The 13,906-nt window shown below is 52.2% G+C and overlaps 6 protein-coding genes across 6 annotated transcripts; 4 read left to right on the top strand and 2 right to left on the bottom strand.

Annotated features, from left to right (window-relative positions):
- Window positions 1–182: 182 nt before the first annotated feature.
- On the top strand, window positions 183–1,725 carry GMORB2_3503 (mannan endo-1,6-alpha-mannosidase; the record flags this gene model as incomplete). Its single annotated transcript, XM_035465479.1, has 3 exons — window positions 183–273; window positions 345–1,078; window positions 1,159–1,725. 3 exons carry the CDS (start codon window positions 183–185, stop codon window positions 1,723–1,725), a joined length of 1,392 nt encoding a protein of 463 aa, XP_035318744.1.
- A 370-nt stretch (window positions 1,726–2,095) lies between these two features.
- GMORB2_3502 (thioredoxin 1) lies at window positions 2,096–2,476 on the bottom strand (the record flags this gene model as incomplete). The annotated part of the gene is made up of 1 exon (XM_035465478.1): window positions 2,096–2,476. The coding sequence occupies one exon, from the start codon at window positions 2,474–2,476 to the stop codon at window positions 2,096–2,098; it is 381 nt and encodes a 126-aa protein (XP_035318743.1).
- A 1,824-nt stretch (window positions 2,477–4,300) lies between these two features.
- Window positions 4,301–4,738, top strand: GMORB2_3501 (Protein of unknown function (DUF3602); the record flags this gene model as incomplete). Its single annotated transcript, XM_035465477.1, has 1 exon — window positions 4,301–4,738. One exon carries the CDS (start codon window positions 4,301–4,303, stop codon window positions 4,736–4,738), a length of 438 nt encoding a protein of 145 aa, XP_035318742.1.
- Window positions 4,739–5,394: 656 nt separating this feature from the next.
- Window positions 5,395–6,724, bottom strand: GMORB2_3500 (centractin; the record flags this gene model as incomplete). The annotated part of the gene is made up of 4 exons (XM_035465476.1): window positions 5,395–5,457; window positions 5,520–5,834; window positions 5,896–6,351; window positions 6,416–6,724. 4 exons carry the CDS (start codon window positions 6,722–6,724, stop codon window positions 5,395–5,397), a joined length of 1,143 nt encoding a protein of 380 aa, XP_035318741.1.
- A 779-nt stretch (window positions 6,725–7,503) lies between these two features.
- On the top strand, window positions 7,504–9,813 carry GMORB2_3499 (KilA-N domain; the record flags this gene model as incomplete). Its single annotated transcript, XM_035465475.1, has 4 exons — window positions 7,504–7,551; window positions 7,708–7,903; window positions 7,969–8,142; window positions 8,246–9,813. The coding sequence occupies 4 exons, from the start codon at window positions 7,504–7,506 to the stop codon at window positions 9,811–9,813; spliced, it is 1,986 nt and encodes a 661-aa protein (XP_035318740.1).
- A 744-nt stretch (window positions 9,814–10,557) lies between these two features.
- On the top strand, window positions 10,558–11,907 carry GMORB2_3498 (eukaryotic sulfide quinone oxidoreductase; the record flags this gene model as incomplete). The annotated part of the gene is made up of 1 exon (XM_035465474.1): window positions 10,558–11,907. The coding sequence occupies one exon, from the start codon at window positions 10,558–10,560 to the stop codon at window positions 11,905–11,907; it is 1,350 nt and encodes a 449-aa protein (XP_035318739.1).
- Window positions 11,908–13,906: the final 1,999 nt, after the last annotated feature.

The raw sequence follows: 13,906 nt of genomic DNA, 5'->3' as shown, positions 1-13,906 counted from the left end.
GCTGGAGGTGTTATCTTCTGGCTTTTTCCCAACGACGTCATCCTACTTTCCATACAATCGTCCTCACTGCCATCATATCACTCGCACATGGTCGACTTCCAAGAGATCGCTTATCATATACAAGTCGGAATACTGTTTGGAACGACCTTACATTGCGCCTGGAGCACATCCAAACCCTCATCATGAAGTTGTCCTTGGCGTCGTCGGCTATTGCCGTCAGCTTGATGGGCGTCGCACAGGCTCAGATGGCACAGTTCACCCTCGACACGCCCGGTAAACCCTCCCCGTCAACACAGCTGCTCCCGTCCTTCTCTGTCAAGATAATCCCTAACAAAACCTCGCAGCAAACATCAAGAAGGCTGCCAGCCAAGTTGCCTGGAACCTACTGCAGTACTATCACGGTAACGAGACTGGCCAGACCCCCGGTATCCTGCCAGGACCGCCAGCATCAGGTCTGGGACCATATTACTGGTGGCAGGGCGGTGCCATGTGGGGGGCCTTCATCGACTATTGGTACTACACGGGCGACACGACGTATAACGACCTGGTCAAGAGTTCCATTCTGTTCCAGACCGGCGAGAACAACGACTTCATGCCGAGAAACTATACGGCCTCAATGGGAAACGACGACCAAGGATTTTGGGGCATGACGGCCATGACGGCAGCCGAAACCGTCTTCTCCAACCCCGCCGCGGATCAGCCGCAGTGGCTCGCGCTGGCCCAGGCCGTCTTCAACTCCATGGCCACGCCGGACCGATGGCAGAGCAACATCTGCGGTGGCGGTCTGCGCTGGCAGGTCCCCTTCTCCAACAAGGGATACGACTATAAGAACACGATTGCCAACGGCTGCTTTTTCAACATCGGTGCCCGCCTCGCCCGCTACACAGACAACAGTACCTACGCTGAGTGGGCCGAGAAGACGTGGGACTGGATGGAGGGAGTAGGATTCATGGGGACCGACAACGAGGCACTCTACGACGGAGCGCACGTTGAAACAAACTGCACCGATATCAACAAGGAGCAGTACTCATACAACAACGCTGTATTCCTCCAGGGTGCTGCTTTCATGTACAATTATGTATATTTCCCTCTCTTTCTCTCTCCCTCTCCCTTACTTCGTCACAATCCCCATTTAGGCCATGCACTAACCCAGTAAAGACCGATGGTGACACCAAATGGAAAAGTCGCCTAGACAAGATGCTCGAACACGGTTTCAAAGTCTTCTTCCCCGAAGGCATCTGCTATGAGCCCTGGTGCGAAGCCTCCGGCTCATGCACGACCGATATGCTGTCCTTCAAGGGCTACGTGCACCGCTGGTACTCGAGCGCCGCCAAATTAGCGCCTTACATCGAAGACCAAGTCAAGCCCGTCCTCACCAAGTCTGCCCAGGCCGCCGCCAAGGTGTGCACGGGCGGCAGCACAAATCAGTGCGGCTTCAGCTGGTCCAAGGGCACATTCGACGATAGCCTGGGCGCGGGACAGGAGATGAGTGCCCTTGGCGCCTTCTCGGCACTTCTCCTCGACGACGTTGCCGCCCCCGCAACGGCCAAGAAAGGAGGCACCAGCAAAGGTGACCCCAATGCTGGGTCGGAGGCCAACAGCTTTTTAGATGATCAGGACCGCATCACAACGGGAGACAGGGCCGGGGCTGGTATCTTGACTTTCCTGATTCTGGGGAGCGCCATCGGCATGTATGGGTGGATGAGTTTCGGCGGTGATGCCTAGACGCTTTACCATGTCTCCTTTTTGTTTTATTTCGTCTGGCGTTGTGACCCAATTGTTTTAGCGTATGATATCACAACTTCTGGTCCGCTTTTGCACATCTGAACAGGAAATCTGTTTTTATATGATCGGCGTTTGGTAATGGGAACAGGCGAGGATGGAGGCTGCGCCATGCTTGATAACAAGCCGGTATTTAGTACCAATAGAATGCAAATTTTTTCCTCTATATTTCACTTCTCTTCATGAGAAGATTATAATAAACAAAAATAAAAAGCAAACGCTCCCAACGCCTGTAGGCGACCACGGTGTCAAGGCCTGGGGAATGGCCGCCAATGCCGACTGTCTATGTCGCGATGAAGTATGTTCAGCATTGCTATTTTGCCTCGGCGGCACGCTTCTGTGCCAGACCACCGAGCTTTTCCGCCGCAGCACCCAGGGTTCTCGGATCAGCACCCTGGATGGCAGCCTGTCCGTTGACAGCGACCTGACGACCCTCCTTGAAGAAGAGGAAGGTGGGCATGGCAGTAACGCGGTGCTGGGCGGCTACGTCGCGGACGTGGTCGACGTTGACCTTGGCAAAGGCTAGCTGGCCATCGACGGAGTGGCGGGCGGCCAACTGGGCGAATACAGGAGCGATGGCACGGCAAGGGGAGCACCAGTCTGCGAAGAAGTCGACGGCGACATACGTGTTTGAGGAGAAGAGGGCGGACAATTCCGCGGAGGAGGTGATGTGGTGGATTTTGTCGTCGGACATTTTGTCGTTGGTCGTTGTCTCTTTTTTCCCTTCTTCTTTTCTTCTCTCCTTTCTGTTACCCGTAATAGCAGGTAATCTTTATGGCAAAATGGTAATGTTGTCGGATGTCGTAGCGGGGTTTTTGTCTGTTTCAACAACGCCAACAAGGTAGGAATGAGGGGTTCTAGATATTTCCACTGCGCTGACGAAATCTCCTGAGCTAGGCGCTTACCCTATGCTGTGCCGCACACGATTTCAACGTCTTGGCCATAGCTGGATGAATCGAGTCGGTTCTAGCTTTTATTGTCAATCCATGATGTTACATTAGTGTGGCGAGTGTGTTGAAACGTCAGAGATGGACGTTGCCAACTGTTTCTACTCTCAATAGTCACGATATGGAGTTAAAACAAAGCTGAGAGAACTCAAATGCCGTCATTCAGGGAAAAGATTATGTTTCATACATTGCCCATATAAGTCGTATTATAGGACACCATTATTGGATTACTCAGAGGAGAGAGTTCTAGAATGTATTCCCAAGAAAGAGAGAGAGAAAAGGTCATATGATAACGCATCTAGGCCGTCCGTCCAGGTCATGCGGCTGGGTACGAGTAGTGACACATATATTATATTACTAGACGATATTCATTCATACAACAAGGACAACACATACATTCTCACTCACTGTACTCGGCCTTATTGTACAGACTAGTAGATGTATTGTTAAGAGACGCACTCGCCACCTTTAGCCCAGGTCTCGGATCGTTGCGTGCTTAATTGCGAAGATTTGCCTCGTCTACACGCAAAATTCTCTCCATGATTGACTCATTAATTAGTAAAGCTCAAAAATTGCTTCCATGAGCTCTCCTCCGTAATCCGGCACCGGTCAAGGGAAACAAAACAAAAAGAAAGCACGTTCTCATGAGCCGTCCATTTACAGGCAGATGGGAGGAGTGATTCGGTCCAGGGATGATGCAATTGCATTTACATTACCCCCAGGAAACTCCATGGTTGGCTAGGGTGGATTCAGGATGCCAACAATGCCCAGATGAAAAAATTGAAACAAATTGGAAAATATATAGAAAATAAAAGAAAATAAACATGGCCATACAGAATTGTATTTCCATGGGATAAATGTTACGTTTTTCAACTGCTTGGGCTGGTGTTCACTGGAGACTTTGTGGCACCTTGTGACGCATTTCTCGTAATAGATTGCTACCCCTGGCTACCTGATACAGTACAGAGTCACAAACGGGTACTGTATGTTATCACCAGTTTTTTCCGTATTCATACAGTGTGTATTTGAATTTTCTTCCTTTCACCATCCCCCACACGACCCGTCACCTGAGCAATTCCATCCATGAGTCTGAATTGTGAGATCGTGGGGAAAATTCAACAAGGGCCAAGGGGGGGGGGGGGCCAAAAGGGGCCCAACGGGCACGGCGTGGGCGTCATGGGTCAAGTGTGGAGAGAGCTAATAGCTAGAAGGAGAGAGAAGTGAGGAAAATCTTTTTTTTCTCTTGCTCATGATCAATCCTGTGACCCATTGTTGGTTTTGGAGGACCCGCCCTTGTTCCCAGGGGAAATGCGTGTCGGTAGCTGTCGTCGTAGCAATAAATACGCCAGTGTGGCCTCACCTATATTTCTCTGCTCATTATTATCACTTTTCACCATTTTACTATCCTGCTTCAAGGGAGAGAAGACTATACATAAAAGATCACCTTTTAAGATAACTACAAAGCTTGCAATTTGAGACTTGACTCTATCCTGGTCCCAAGCTGCATCACCACCATATCACTTACACTCCCCACCACTATCACCACCATAATCACAACTACAATCGCTATCATGGCGCCCAATTTTGTCATCACAGAGCCCGTTCCGACGACGACTACCTACGTCCGTGCTGGTCGTGGGGGCGCAGGAAACACCTTCCGCGCCCCGCGTGGCTCGGCTAGCACTCCTCGCATTACATCGGCCGACCACTCCGTCGTGAGCCCTCCATCGCCCTCTCGTCGCTTTTACAGTGGCATCGGCGGAGCAGGCAACGTCCACAAGGCCGAGGAACGCCCCGCCGCATCTCTTGACGACGAGCTTCGTCGCCTGGCTACCCGCGAGGACAACGCTTCGGAGCGTGGCCACTGTGGCATCGGCGGCGCCGGCAACGTCTACCACCGCAAGCACAGCGACGCGAGCGCCTCGAGCAGTGACGACGCCCGCAGCTCTATGAGCTCTGTCAGCTCCAGGTCCAAGATATGGGCTCATATCACTGGCAAGGAGCTGTAAGCCAAAGTGCCCTCTACATGAGGGTACTTCCAACAGAGCATGATATGGCGTTTTGATCTTGATGTACTCTTGTTTTACTATCATTGGGGATTGGCGAACAAAAAAAAACAAACGAACAAAAGCAGGGGACCTCAGAACAAAAGGGACTGGGAGCGGCGTTTGCATCTGGTGATCTTCTTTTTCTCTTTTTTCTTATAATATTATGTACCTCTATTGCGCAGAAGCGCAGAGCTGTTATACGAATGAAATGAATCCTATGTACCGCATCATCAAATATTGATCCTTCTACTATTATGTGAATCCTTCTCATTGCACTGACCCTGGACAGCACAAATGGGTATCATTGGCTTCTTTCTTCTATTCGACCACAATGGGACATCCTAGTCATTCCCCAATCAAGTCTTTCAAGCAATATGCCCGCCTGCTTTGGTATAAGTTTAGTGGCAACTATTAAGTAGTAGTGGTGGTGACGCAATAGTAGGTAGTGGTATCAGTATCCATCGGGTCGGCCTTTTTTCCACTCTCTGCCCGGGAGTGCTACAGAAGCATTGTCTTGAGAGGCTTTCAGGATGCCGCAGATTCTTGTCCAAATTAGTTCCGTTGGTAGGAGGAATGCCACGCCCTTCTCTCTCTCTCATCCCATTGTTCACAGCCGTTTAGGTGAATTTGGTGTGGATAATGTCCGGGTTCTCGTGCCAGTCATCAATGCTCACCCACATCTGTCATGCCGTCGTGTCAGTACGTAAACACACCATAGTAAGCATCCAAGAGCAAAACATACCTTGCGGAATGTACTCAGACCAGCAAGAATACTTCCTCCTATCCATGTCGAGTACTTGCGCTCCGGCGGCGCAAAAATCTTTATACGCATGTCCTTGACCGCCAGCTTCTGCACCTCGTGCAGCAGTCGGTCGCCGAAACCCTTGGTCAGCGTACTGCCACCCGACAGAACAATGTTGCTGTACAACGATTTCCGTAGGTCGAGGTCGGTACGGTTGATGGCATCGACAACAATCTGGTGCACGCCGGGATACTCGAGGCCGACGATTTCGGGGTCAAATAGAATCTCGGGGGCGCGGAAGCGCTCAGCTCCAATCTGTTATTTGTTAGTCACCAGCGTTGCCATTGTACAAATCACTGATGGAGGTAAGACTGACCTTGAGCTTGTGACCGTCAGGGAGCACGTATTCGCCCATCTTGCTCTCATTGTGCTTGACTCCGAACCACTCCTTCTCCTCTTTCCGCGGATCATGCGCCACATACGACACGCTCTCCTTGATCAGACGCACCACCTCCTTCTCCGCACTCGTGTGGAAGACGTATCCACTCTTCCGCAGCAGCATCTGCAGGTACTCGGTTACGTCTCGTCCGGCGACGTCGATTCGGCGGATGCTGCTAGGCATGGCGAAGCCCTCGTAGACCGGCACGGCGTGTGACACACCGTCACCCGAGTCCAGCACGATGCCCGTCGTCCTGCCGCTGGCATATAATGAGAGAACGGCTTGTATCGACGTGTGTAACGCGGGGACGTTGAATGTCTCAAATAGTATCTGCGCAGCCGTGTCGCGATTGCTCCTAGGGTTCAAGGGCGGCTCTGTCAGGAGAACAGGATGCTGTCACTAATGTCAGTCACTCGTATTCCCATACTTGATCTCTTTCCCCCTTCCTCTCACGTACCTCTTCACTAAGTGTCCTAAGTCCCTCTCCATACACATACTCCCAGATGCGCTCCATGTCGTCCCAATCTGTCACAATGCCGTGCTCTAGCGGATACTTGATCTTTAGTAGACCTCTGAGCTCCGTCGCCGCCTTTTGCCCGATAAACACCTCTCCTTCCAGAGCACCGGCGAGGACCCTCAGGTGCTTTGGGCGCCCAACGAATGACGGAAAGAAACACTTTGGTGCATCCTCGCCCGCGAAACCTGCACGGATCGTTCCTGAACCATTGTCGAGTACAATGGGCGCGTTGTGCAGCGAGTCGGCCATGTTTATGTGTATGTGTGTGCGCGCTTGGTATTGTCTCGCAGTTGCCCAATGGGGGCTGTATCGTGTGCTCTCTCAGGCCGTGGGGGTGCTTAGACTGACGCTAAGGTGGGAGCTTCACAGATGTGCGTTTGGGCGATAAACCTCCTCGAGCTCGGGTCTCAGGGTTGAAGCTTGGGATTGCAAGTCGTTGGAGGATCGCGCAGCTGCTATCACCCCTCGATTGTCGTACTGGTGGGGGCACCCGATTGTTTTGGCGGTTGTTGATTTGTCAAGATTCGTTTGGCTTTAATAGCTTTCTCCGTGAAATGAAACGCGTCAAGCCCAGCATAGGTGAGCTCAGGAGGCTTCAGGGTTCTCTGCTTGCTTGCTTGCTGGCTGTTTGGTCCAGTCACGTGCTGGACCCCCTAGTGTGAATTGGAGTCCACTCGTACCCGAATTGTGTGCCAGGAACGTTACTGATTATTGGTGCCTCAGGCATTAAAATCAATTAAACTATCTACCGCGCGTGAAGGGCGCGTCGCTAATCCCTGGAGCGCGTCGTCTAACGTGCCCTGTCTGGCCTTTCTCTTCTTCCACCAATTGACCCGCTCACCCTCATCTCTGTCGGCAAGGCTCGACGTCAACGGCGACTTCTTGTATCCGCCACTACACCTAGACTTTTCAACGTTTCTCCGATCACTGCATCTTCTCATATCACTCGCTCGAGTCGTTTTTTCCGAGAGCACTTAGAACCTGCATGGTTGCGTGGCATAGACATACATATTCCAGTCTTTGCCATCATGGTCAAGGGCGACAGCCCCGGCGTCTACAGTGCCACATACAGTGGTGTAAGTAAACCGTCCCTCGTACTTCTTTAGTGACATTGTCTTCCCTTTGGGTTCCCACCATTGCTGTCTTCGGACTTGATGGAGGCCGCGGTCGAGTTGGGGTGGCATCAATTTTTCCTTGCGCGAATGTGTTTGCTAACATCGCACCTTTCTCAGATTCCTGTATACGAATTCCAATTTGGTGTGGACCTCAAAGAACATGTTATGCGAAGGCGGCATGATGACTGGGTGAATGCGACACATGTGTTGAAGGCTGCCGGGTTTGACAAGCCAGCGAGAACTCGTATCCTCGAGCGCGATGTTCAGAAAGACACACACGAGAAAATTCAGGGCGGTTACGGAAAGTACCAGGGTATGTTGTTGGCCGACCAGAAAACACTCGCTCTACTTCGCCTTTCTATTTCTAACGTCATTTAGGAACCTGGATACCTATGCCAGCTGCAGAGTCTCTGGCGGTGCGACACAGCGTGTACGATTCGCTCCGGCCCATCTTCGAGTTTCGCCCAGGCAACGAGAGCCCGCCGCCGGCCCCGAAGCATGCAAGCAAGCCGAAGGCGCCCAAATCTAAACCGCCGATCCCGAAATGGAACAGTATGCCTCTCCCGGCCCTGAATATACGTATGGAAGAATGTAAGAACTCTAATCAAAACCGCAGACGCCCCCCCTCCTCCTCCCCCTCCTCCTCCCCAGGTAGTTGAAGAGTATGATAATACCGCCGACTCGACCATGATGGGTGAGGATGACACCCCGGACAACCTCACCGTGGCCTCGGCATCATACATGGGTGAAGAAGACCGCTTTGATATGTCTCACGTTTCGACGGGTCACCGCAAGCGAAAGAGGGAGGAGCAGATACATGACTTGACGGAGCAGCAACACGCGCTGTACGGTGACGAGCTCCTCGACTACTTTTTGCTCTCGCACAACGAGCAGCCGGCAGTAAAGCCGGATCCGCCTCCCAACTTCCAGCCCAACTGGCTCATCGATGCCGAGAACCACACTGCCCTTCACTGGGCGTCAGCTATGGGTGACGTGGATGTTATCAAACAGCTCAAAAGATTCAGCGCCGATATCTCAGCCCGAAACATTCGTGGAGAGACACCTCTGATGAGGGCGCTCAACTTTACAAACTGCTTTGAGAAGCAATCGTTCCCTGCCGTCATGGATGAGCTGTTCGAAACGGCCGATGCCCGCGATCACCAGGGCTGCACCGTCATCCACCATGCAGCCATCATGAAGAACGGCAGGGTCTACAGCCACCCTTGCTCACGGTACTACCTGGATAGTATACTAAACCGTCTTCAAGGGGAGCTTGACCCTAATGCTTTCCAGCTTTTGGTAGATGCACAGAGCAACGACGGAAACACGGCGCTGCACCTCGCAGCGTACCGCAACGCCCGCAAGTGCATCAGGTCGCTTCTTGGACGTAACGCTTCGTCAGACATACCCAACAATGAGGGTGTCAGGGCAGAAGATCTCATCATGGAGCTCAACGCCAACAAGAAAGACAGGGGTCATCAACGGTCCTCGTCGCCATTTGCACCCGACTCGCATAAGCACGTGTCGTTCCGAGATGCCTTTGCGGACAAGGGAGCAGCCAAGAAAACGTCAGTGTCGTTTTCGTCGGCGGCGGCAAACACCGTACACAACCGGATCTCGCCGCTGATTCTGGACAAGTTCCAGGACCTGGCCAAGAGCTACGAAGACGAGTGGCAACAGAAGGACGTGGCCGAAGCGGAGGCACGGCGGATCCTTAGCAACTCGCAGACAGATCTCAACGTGGCCCGACAGCAGATTGCAGAGCTCGAGGCCCAGCTTGAGACGGACGATGCGGCGGCTAGGCTGATGAACGAGGCCAATATAGCTAAGCACCAGGTTTTGGAGCTGATTGCACACCAAAATCGGCTGCACGTGCAGCATACGGTGGATGCGGAACTGAGCAAGGCCAACGGAGACGCTGCGACGGCGGCGACAGCGCAAGAGGATACGTACGAGGAGAAGCTCGACCTGGCACGGCAGCTGGGTCAGCTACTGGCTGAACAGAGGCAGGTCGAGTCTGAGTACGTGGACGCGCTGAGCATGGTGGGCACAGGCGACAAGATTGAAAAGTATCGCAAGCTGCTCAAGAGGTGTCTTGACCCCAGGGACGAAGAGAGTTTGGACAGCAACCTCGACAGCCTGATCGATATGATGGAGGAACAGAAGGATGTTCACGACCTAGATGGTTTACCCGGAGCTGAGCCTGTGGATGTGCACGTGTGATGGTGACTTATCGGGGGCCGTTGTTCTTTTTCTTTTCCATTTTTCTTCTTATATACAAGAGTCTTTCTCTTTTTGCACGAGCATGGTGTACCAAGAGTTTGGGAGTGGGTGGAATTAAAGGGGTTGCGTCTCGTCCATGTTCATTCTTTCATTTTTCGTTCAATGTACAAAGCGATGGTTGTTTTGATACCTCATAGGACAATATATATATATATATAGTGTGTATTATACAGTTGGGAGCCGCATACTCGTAGTCAAGTGGAGGTACTACTCGTACAGTAGTGCCCGAGTAGTAGCAACAGAAGGCGTGATTTAAATCGAGTATTGGCCTTCGGAATAATTCCTTTACATGAGTGCAAGCGTACATTTCGGTAAGCCGTGCCATTGTAACATTTAGTTGACTACTGAAAAAGGAAGTGGCAGGTGTATCGCTGTCCTGCGGCTTATAATTGCAGTAATGCATCAGAGCGGCATTGCCGCGCGCCGCATGACGTGATCACCGCCGGCGACCCGGCCGGGCTATATCTTTTAGGTTTTTTTTCCCCCCGCCATTCGCCGAAATCGTACGGCTCAGTAGTAAAAATGACCGCATAACGTCAAGGACTTGGAAAGGCGTCAAAAATCTCGTCCAACCCAAAAAAACCAGAACTCTACGCGGATCGTCACACTGTCTCTTGTTCCAGTTGACCATATTCGAAGCGGGATCAACGTGCTATTCAAAGCGCACACACACAGGCAGACACAATGTTGGCCTTCAAAGTGCGACGTGTGCTTTCCACAGCGACACGACTCTCTCCTATGGCACGCACATTCGCAACGGCAGCGGCCGAAACGACAGCTACACCAGGCGCCCGCACTCACAAGGTGGTGGTGGTGGGTGGTGGTTCGGCCGGTCTGGCCATCTCCCACCAGCTACTTAAGACGGGGCGCTTCTCGCAGGACGACATTGCCGTGGTGGACCCGGCCGAGTGGCACCACTACCAGCCCGGATGGACGCTGGTTGGCGCCGGACTCAAGAACAAGGAGGAGCTACGAAGGCCGCTGAACAGCCTGACGGACCCCAAGCTCAAACTGTACGCCGAGGCCGTGAGCAGGTTCGAGCCTGAGCAGAACACGGTGAATCTGGGCAGCACCAAGCTGACGTACGATCACCTAGTGGTGGCTCCGGGCATCAAGGTCGACTTCTCGAGCATAAAGGGTCTCTCCGACGCCTTGACGGACCGTGCCGCTCCCGTAGCATCCATCTACGGGTACGACTCAGTGTCTAAGCTCGACCCGCTCGTGCGCACGTTGGCCAAGGGTAAGGCCATCTTCACGCAGCCCCTGGGCGGCATCAAGTGCGCCGGCGCGCCGCAAAAATCTATGTGGCTCGCCCTGGACTACTGGAAGAAGGCTGGGCTGTATAACCCCTCTTCACCGTCAACATCACCCGTGCACATCACCTTCGCCACGGGAATGCCTACCATGTTTGGCGTGCCCAAGTACGCCGCCAAGCTGGAGCAGCTGAGGCAGGAGCGCGGGGTGGAGGGTCTGTTCCAGCACGACCTGGTCGAGGTCGATGGAGACAAGGCCGTTTTTGCCCGCCCCGACGGCCAGGAGCGAGTGGTGCGCAAGTTTGACCTGTTGCACGCCGTTCCTAAGATGGGCCCCCACGCGTTTGTCCGCGACAGCCCCTTGGCCGACAAGGCAGGGTATGTGGACGTGGACGACAACACGGCGCGGCACCGCAAGTACGCAAACGTGTGGTCCTCTGGCGATGCGTCAAGCCTGCCCACGTCCAAGACAGCGGCTGCCGTAACGGCCCAGGCTCCCGTCATTGTGGGCAACATCCTGCGGGCCATGGAGGGACAGACGGCCGACGCCGGGTACGACGGGTACACCTCTTGCCCTCTGCTGACCGAGTACGGCAAGGTGCTCCTAGCCGAGTTCAAGTACGGCGGCGTGCCCAAAGAGACATTTGGTGACCTGATTGGTTTCGACCAAGCTGAGCCCCGCCGCCTTTTCTACTACCTCAAGAAGGACTTTTTCCCATGGGTCTACTGGAGCGCCATGGTCAAGGGGAACTGGGGTGGTCCTAAGGGATGGATCAAATAGACATGGAGCGTCCAAGTAACTGTCTTGATACCACTTAAAAGAACGTTCCAACGATGGGGCTCTCGAATAAAGAGGCACAACGGTCACAACTGGTGGAGGAAGGAAGGGGGAGGGGGTGTATGCGTATTACTACCCAATGTAATATTTTACTGAATGGGCCTATCTGGACATTTCGGACACACTGCGTTTCGTTTCTTTTCTTTTTTTTTTGCCCCTGGAGAAGTAATAATACGTAATGCAACTTTTTTTGTCTAATGGTAGGTACTCGTACGAGTACTACGAGTGACGGACGATGATTTTATAGGTCCATGTTAATCCGTGGTCTTGTCACGTACCATGATAGCGCCGTGGCGATGCTAAAATGAGACTGTGACTCGGGTCCTGTCCATGGCGCTCGGCAGTTTGTCGAAAAATGGATCACGGCCATTGGTGACAGACGTGAGGACAGGGCAGAGACCTCATTGTCCTCTGGTGAGTTGGACGTTTTTGTTGAGCGACCTCAATGTGATAATATATTGGTGACAACGCTAGGAAGGTTGGTTATCCCTTCCCCGTACAGCGTACCCATGCACAAGTATGAGGCTATGATGAGATTGAGAGTGCACACCCCACCCTCCAGCTTGGTCCCTGTCTATTAACGTCGTGCGGGCGTCGGGTGTTACATATGACCAGCAGTTGACCAGTACGACTGCATGAGTACTACGTGTATTTAGCACTGGAAAAGTTGGCTGACCACGAGTGATGGAACATGGCGCTCTTGGGGCTCCAACGTGGGAAATGGGGCCTGCTGCAGCCAAGTGTTGACGTGTTACTAACTCGTCGCCCGAGCGTCGCTGCGACGTTTGCGAGAGCTCAGGGGCGGAGAGGCTACACGTACTTCTACTACTACTACCTTGTATTACTGGCAGTACTCGCATCTTAAGAGCGGGCAACGTTGATGTAGCTTACACGTAAAGAATGGGCGTTTACATTAGGTCGTGGCGGTGCTATGAAGACGGCAGGTCTTATTAGGTCGTATCAACAGTAGTGCAATCACATCTTGCATATTGAACAATAATAACAGTTAGGAAGTAGAACTATCGCTCGGTGTTCCACGAAGGCAACTCGTTCCATATATGTTGGACCGTTGACAAGGGTGAACCCCACTGATGAACGCTGGGTGTGGAGTGTGGTGCGCAATATGTATGGGCATGTATGGAGTAAAGTGGTACAGGAGTAATCACGTCGTAAGGAATGCAGAGATGTCATTCATTGCGATGCTGCAAACTGGCGTATGTGACTTGTCAACGGTTCGGCAGACCCACGAAGTGTGACTTATCAAGTTTGCTAAGGTGTTGAAGTCGTGTTTGGCGTCAGGAACTTGCCGGGAGATTGATGACTATCACTCGCACCAATATTACCCTACAATATGGTTTAAGATGGTTCGACAAGGAATCAAGCGGAGTTGGTGTAGTGAATAGCTCCTATTGATTGTCGACAGTCGTACATGGGTTAACGAAAAGTTGACAGGGTTGACAATATGAAGACTGGGGTCAACAATATCAAGACTAGGTTTTCTTTTCTTTGGCGGAGGGATTAATTTATTTGGAGGGGACCAGCTACTCCGCACAATGGTATGAATATGACGTAGGGGGTGTGTGGAAGAACCAAGTGAGGATTCTGCAATCATTGGCTGTACATGCAGTGAAGCTGTAGTGAAGGACGGCACATCGTCTTATGACTTACAGAAGTGAGGGTGAAGGCCACAAAGTGCGAATATGCAGGATCAGATTCAGGTCATGAGTGCCATGAAAACAGAAAATGAGAGACAAAGAAGGAAAGTGGAGTGCAGTAGTTGTTGAATGTACTCGTGGTGCAGTCAAGTGCGTGCTTGGTAGGGCTGAAACGAGGTTGTACGACTACAGTTATTGGACTTGGAGGGTAGTTGCACAACGGACGATAAGACATACGGGGTAAAAGAAAATTAAAGAAAATTGAATGATTAAACAAATAAACGAAG

This window comes from Geosmithia morbida, assembly GCF_012550715.1.
Source record: "Geosmithia morbida isolate 1262 chromosome Unknown scaffold_18, whole genome shotgun sequence".
NCBI classification, from domain to species: domain Eukaryota; kingdom Fungi; phylum Ascomycota; class Sordariomycetes; order Hypocreales; family Bionectriaceae; genus Geosmithia; species Geosmithia morbida.
Note: the sequence above shows the minus strand (reverse complement) of the source record. Positions and strands in the feature narration are given on the sequence as shown.